General features: G+C 50.7%; 1 protein-coding gene across 1 annotated transcript; it reads right to left on the bottom strand.

The window, feature by feature from the left end:
* On the bottom strand, nucleotides 1–391 carry KCNE2 (potassium voltage-gated channel subfamily E regulatory subunit 2). Its single transcript, XM_053970457.1, has one exon. It carries the CDS (start codon nucleotides 376–378, stop codon nucleotides 1–3), a length of 378 nt encoding a protein of 125 aa, XP_053826432.1. The 5' UTR covers nucleotides 379–391.
* Between the last annotated feature and the right edge of the window lie 5,332 nt (nucleotides 392–5,723).

Here is a 5,723-nt window from a genome sequence, read left to right as displayed (position 1 = left end):
TCAAGGTGACTCCGGGCTTGTTTTATCCCTTGCCCCCAGGTTTTCATGGACCACGCACTTGAGATCTTCTGGGTTCAGAACCTGGTTTTTGTACTTCTCCCCCCAGTCCTCCACGATGTACTGGTGATAGGGATCGTTGGAGTGCTCCCTCCTCTTGGATTTCACAGTGCTCACCAGGATGGCCACGATGATGAAGGAGAACATCCCAATCATCACCATCAGGTACAGGATGACGTAGTCAAAGTTTTCAGCAGCCACCTCAGCCTGCAGCTCATTCGCTGCTTCTGTCATGTTCCTCCTCCAGCTGTTCATGTAATTGAGGAAGGTTTCCTTGAAAATATCCTCCACTGCCCAAGTGAAGTTTTGCAGCTTGGCCATCCTTGCTAATTATGCTGCTGAGGACAAGAAAATATTGTTTTTAATCAGATGTGTGTATCAAAAGAGTTGGTTTGGAGTATTTTGTCAGTGTTATGTCAATTGTCTAGTAGCAGTCACCTTCTGACACTTGAAGGTGCAGCTTTAGCTCAGCTGAGAATCCCCATCTCTGGGTGGTTCAATATGTTCAGAGACCCAAGAAGCTTCTATTCAGAATCCTGGAACGGTTTGGGCTGGAAGGGACCTTAAAATCATCCAGTGCCACCCCTGCCATGGCAGGGACACCTCCCACTGTGCCAGGCTGCTCCAGCCCCAGTGTCCAACCTGGCCTTGGGCACTGCCAGGGATCCAGGGGCAGCCCCAGCTGCTCTGGGCACCCTGTGCCAGGGCCTGCCCACCCTCACAGGGAGGAAATTCTTCCTAATATCTGATCTGAACCTGTAATTTTCATTTTGAAGCCATTCCCTGGGTGCTGTCCCTGCATCCCCTGGAAATTGTCTCTCTCCAGCTTTCCTGGGGCTCCTGCAGGCCCTGCAAGGCCACCCTGAGCTCAGCCCAAAGCTTCTCCTGTGCAGGTGAACAATGCCAGCTGTGCCAGCCTTTCCTCCCAGCAGAGCTGCTCCAGCCCTCTGCTCATCCTGGAGCCCGCTCAGGTCGCTTTGCTCTGTGGGACACTGTGGTGACGGCCCCCATGGCCCTGTCACAGGGTTTGTGGCACTGTCCCTTCCCTACCCAGGTGAATCTCCAAGGGAAGAAGGATTGCTCCTGAGGAGAAGACAAGGGCATGGGAGGAACATGGAGGCTGAGACTCCATCCCTGGGGTGGCCTCAGGGACCATGTGGGACAGTCCCCAAAGGGGAAGAGACACTGCCTGGTACTGCAAAGCCGTGTGTGATCCCATTTATCCCAAAATTCAGACCCCAGTGCTGCTCAGACCCCGTGAACCAGGTATGTGTCCCACAGGAGGAAAATCCCCCTCTGGCATTCCTTCCCACAGAGATCCCATTCCCACCCGATCCCCTTCCCACCCGATCCCATTCCCACCCGATCCCATTCCCACCAGCTCCCATTCCCACACAAATCCCATTCCCACCAGATCCATTCCCACACATATCCCATTCCCACATGATCCCATTCCCATTCCCACACAGATCCCACTCCCACATGATCCCATTCCCACATGATCCCATTCCCACATGATCCCATTCCCATTCCCACACAGATCCCATTCCCACCAGATCCCATTCCCACACAGATCCCACCCAATCCCATTCCCACATGATCCCATTCCCACATGGTCCCATTCCTACATGATCCCATTCCCACACAGATCCCACCTGATCTCATTCTCACATGATCCCATTCCTACATGATCCCATTCCCATTCCCACACAGATCCCATTCCCACCAGATCCCATTCCCACACAGATCCCACCCAATCCCATTCTCACATGATCCCATTCCCACACAATCCCATTCTACCAGATCCCATTCCCACACAGATCCCACCTGATCCCATTCCCACATGATCCCATTCCTACATGATCCTATTCCCACACAGATCCCATTCCCACACAATCCCATTCTTACATGATCCCATTCCCACACAGATCCCACCCAATCCCATTCTTACATGATCCCATTCCTACATGATCCCATTCCCACACAGATCCCACCCGATCCCATTCCCACATGATCCCATTCCTACATGATCCCATTCCCATTCCCACACAGATCCCACCAGATCCCATTCCCACCCAGGCTGTCCCACTTTAATGTGGACAATTCCTTCAGCTCTCCAGGCCAACCAAGCCCTAAAACCTGTGGGAATCTTCCCCCAAAAGCCCTTTGTTCCCAGTCCAATCCTCAAGAACGAGCAGCTGGCTGCATGCAAGGGGAAGAGGCAGAGAATTTTCGTTGCTACTAAAAATTTTGGGATGTCTTCCAGTTCAGGAATTCAGGAATTCAGCCTTGTGTGCACACAAGGATCCAGGTGCACGTGCAGGTGGATCCCTCTGCAGTCAAACCCTCACACATGCTCAGATATAGGTGGTAAAGGTAATTAATGAAACTAAATGAGAAAACATAAATGCGAACTGCCTTTACCTGTCTGTAAAACCTGCTTTTTTCCGTGATTTGCCATCATTTTTCGAGAGGAAATAGACTTGTAACAGCATCTTACCTTTGCTGTGTCCTTCCCTGAGGAGATTCAGAACACTCAGGATTTTCCAGCTCCACTGGATAATGGGATGAAACTCCCCAAAGGAGCAGGGATGTTTCAAGGAGCCTGCACAAGGCTGGGAGCAGCTGCCTGTGAAATAAGTGCCTTGCACTGCACGCCTTGTGTTTATATTAAATTAAAAGCTGAATCTAATCTCACCTGGAAAGTCAAATATTGGCTGACAGCTTGCATCAGTCATCCTGTCGGATCTGGGATTGAGCCTTTGTGCTGATTGCTGCAAGTTTAGATATTGGAAAAGAGCTTTCCTGGGGATAAACAAGGGTGCAGCTCCATTTTTGGTGAGCCAGAGGAGTAAAGATGAGCTCTGTAAAATAATAATATTAAGAATTATTAGAGATGAATTCTTGGCTGTGAGGGTGGGCAGGCCCTGGCACAGGGTGCCCAGAGCAGCTGGGGCTGCCCCTGGATCCCTGGCAGTGCCCAAGGCCAGGTTGGACACTGGGGCTGGAGCAGCCTGGCACAGTGGAATGGGATGATCTTTAAGGTCCCTTCCAACCTGAATCATTCCATGCTTCTATGAATAAACCAGTAGCACCAGCAGTGATAAGAACAATCATTTCCTTTGCTGACCTGGGCACGAGAGGTGAGCACTGAGCAGTCAGGCTGCTCAACACCCAAAGTTTGAGCTTTCCTTTCCTTTCCTTTCCTTTCCTTTCCTTTCCTTTCCTTTCCTTTCCTTTCCTTTCCTTTCCTTTCCTTTCCTTTCCTTTCCTTTCCCTTTCCCTTTCCCTTTCCCTTTCCCTTTCCCTTTCCCTTTCCCTTTCCCTTTCCCTTTCCCTTTCCCTTTCCCTTTCCCTTTCCCTTTCCCTTTCCCTTTCCCTTTCCCTTTCCCTTTCCCTTTCCCTTTTTTCTCTCCTTTTCTCCCCTCAGGATCAGGTGAGCACCACTTCCATGCCCTTGCTGCAGAAGTAAATCCTCGGAGCTCTGCTCTGTGGCCACCTCACTCTTGAGCAGGAGCAGGAAAAGACAAAAACCCCCAGAAAACCGAACCAAAAGAGGGGAAAAAAAAAAAAAAAAAAAAGGAGAATGAGTGAGTGTTGGCTTTCTTTCTGGCAACCAGCAGAGGCTGACACCTCTGAGAGGCTCTGAGACACCTGAGGAGTTTGCTCAGGGAAATGAGACCACGTTAGGAGCATCAGCAGTGGCTCCTGCTCTGGTGGGGACATCCAAGGAGGGGGATCATGGTGGGATTGAGGTGCAAATGCCTCCCCCAAGCACTTGGGCTGGGACTAAAAAAACACATTTTTATTTTACAGCCAGTCCTGCCGAAGAAATGTCACCTTTGAGGGACAGGAAGGCAGCGTGCAGCGATCCCAAATCCACAGCACACCCCAGAGAGGGAGATTTGCTCCTGGTGTGGTGGAAAAGTGCTGATCCCTGAGGAAACCCTGCTGCTGCTCCCACCATTGTCATGGTTACTGCTCTCCTTGCTCCTGGAGATGTTCTGAGCAGGAAACCTCCCAGCCACAGGGATGAGCTGCTGGCAGCTTTTCCTCCTGATCCCACACTTTTCCTGGCAGGTTCCCTTGGCTTTGTCCCCAGAGAGCTTCTGTGTGCTCCGAGGGACCCCAGAGGCACCTCCCTGTGCTGTGCAGACATTCCCTGGCTGCTCCCAGTCACTTGGAGCTCTTTTCTCTGGCTATGGAGATGAGAAAGGAGCCTGGAAGTTCCCAAGTTCAGGAAAAACCACCAATAATGTGAAATTTATCCCTTCCTCAACCCCTCTCTTCTCCCAGCTGTTCCCGAAGCCAAAGATTCCCTGAGTAATCCCAGTCCCAGTGTCCCCCTGAAGGTGACTTAGCTCAGGGTTTGCTGAGTCTGGAGAGCAGCAAGGTGGTCAAGGACAGACAGGGTGGGAATGATTAAACAGGAGGAGGAGCAGACAAATGTCTTGGGCAGGAAAGGTGGAAACCTTAATATCAGACTGGAATGGAGACAAATGCCAGGCAAAATGCTCCTGATCTCATGGAATAATAATAATGGAATATCCTGAGGGAGAAGGGATCCCTGCCCTGCCCAGACCCCCACCAAGCCCAGCCTGGGCACCCCTGGCAGCGCTGTCCAAAGGCTCCTGGAGCTCTGGCAGCCTCGGGGCCGTGCCCATTCCCTGGGGAGCCTGGGCAGTGCCAGCAGCTCTTTCCCTAAAATCCACCCTAAATCCCTCCTGGGCCAGCCCCAGCTGCTCCCTGGAAAAAATACAGAAGTATTCTAGCCCATGTGTTGCAGGGCTGATTGAGAGGGATTTCAGCTCAGTTTGAAGGGGGAAGGGGGTGAAGCCAGGCTCTCCAGAGATGAGTTGAAAGCCAAGTTTTATCCGGCCGTTATCGTGTGATGAACGTATTTCTCAAAAGTCTGTATGTGGTCTGAACTGGAATCACACTGGGCAAGTCCATCAAAACTGATTTAAGGACAACTAATTTTGCCTCTAGTGCCATCACCGGCGTTTTGTTTTCTTTTAACTTGATTTGGGACACTGTATTTACAAAATATGACAGAACTGAATACATACAGGCTACAATAAATAAAAGAAAGCTGTCCCTGTCCCATGATTTGGGGGCCTTTTCCCACCTAACTGATCCTGTGATTCTTCTGAGTAGCAGAGGATTGTTATTAATGATGATCTCCCCCAGACATTTCCCTTCAGAGGAGCTCTCAGTGCAGCACTTGATCCCTTTTTCTCCCAGTATTCCATTGTTTCCCTGCATCATCTGCAAGAAACAAACTTTGCACTGTGGATGCCTTGCCCTGTCCAGGCTGGCTTTTCTTTTTAACTGAGGAAACCCTTTGGAATTGCTTCTTTCTTGTGGACCAGTTCTTCCATCTTTTGGGCTCTCTGACTGCTGAGTGGGTCAGCCCTTGGGGTATTTGGGTTTCCTGAGAGATCCTGAGGCTTCATTTAGTGTTTGTTCAGCTGTTGTGACACTTTGGGTTTGTGTGACCCCATCTTTTCCCACAGGATCACAGAACAGCTGATCTGCTGCAGTGCTGGCTGTGTCCAGAGGGATCCCGACAGGCTGCCCCAAAATACCCACATCTGCCAAAAAACCTCTCTAAATACTCCAGTAACTCCACGGCTGAAGGTGTGAGAGCACATCAGGATGCACTG

The sequence above is a fragment of the Vidua macroura genome, chromosome 2 (assembly GCF_024509145.1).
Source record: "Vidua macroura isolate BioBank_ID:100142 chromosome 2, ASM2450914v1, whole genome shotgun sequence".
Taxonomy (NCBI): domain Eukaryota; kingdom Metazoa; phylum Chordata; class Aves; order Passeriformes; family Viduidae; genus Vidua; species Vidua macroura.
Note: the sequence above shows the minus strand (reverse complement) of the source record. Positions and strands in the feature narration are given on the sequence as shown.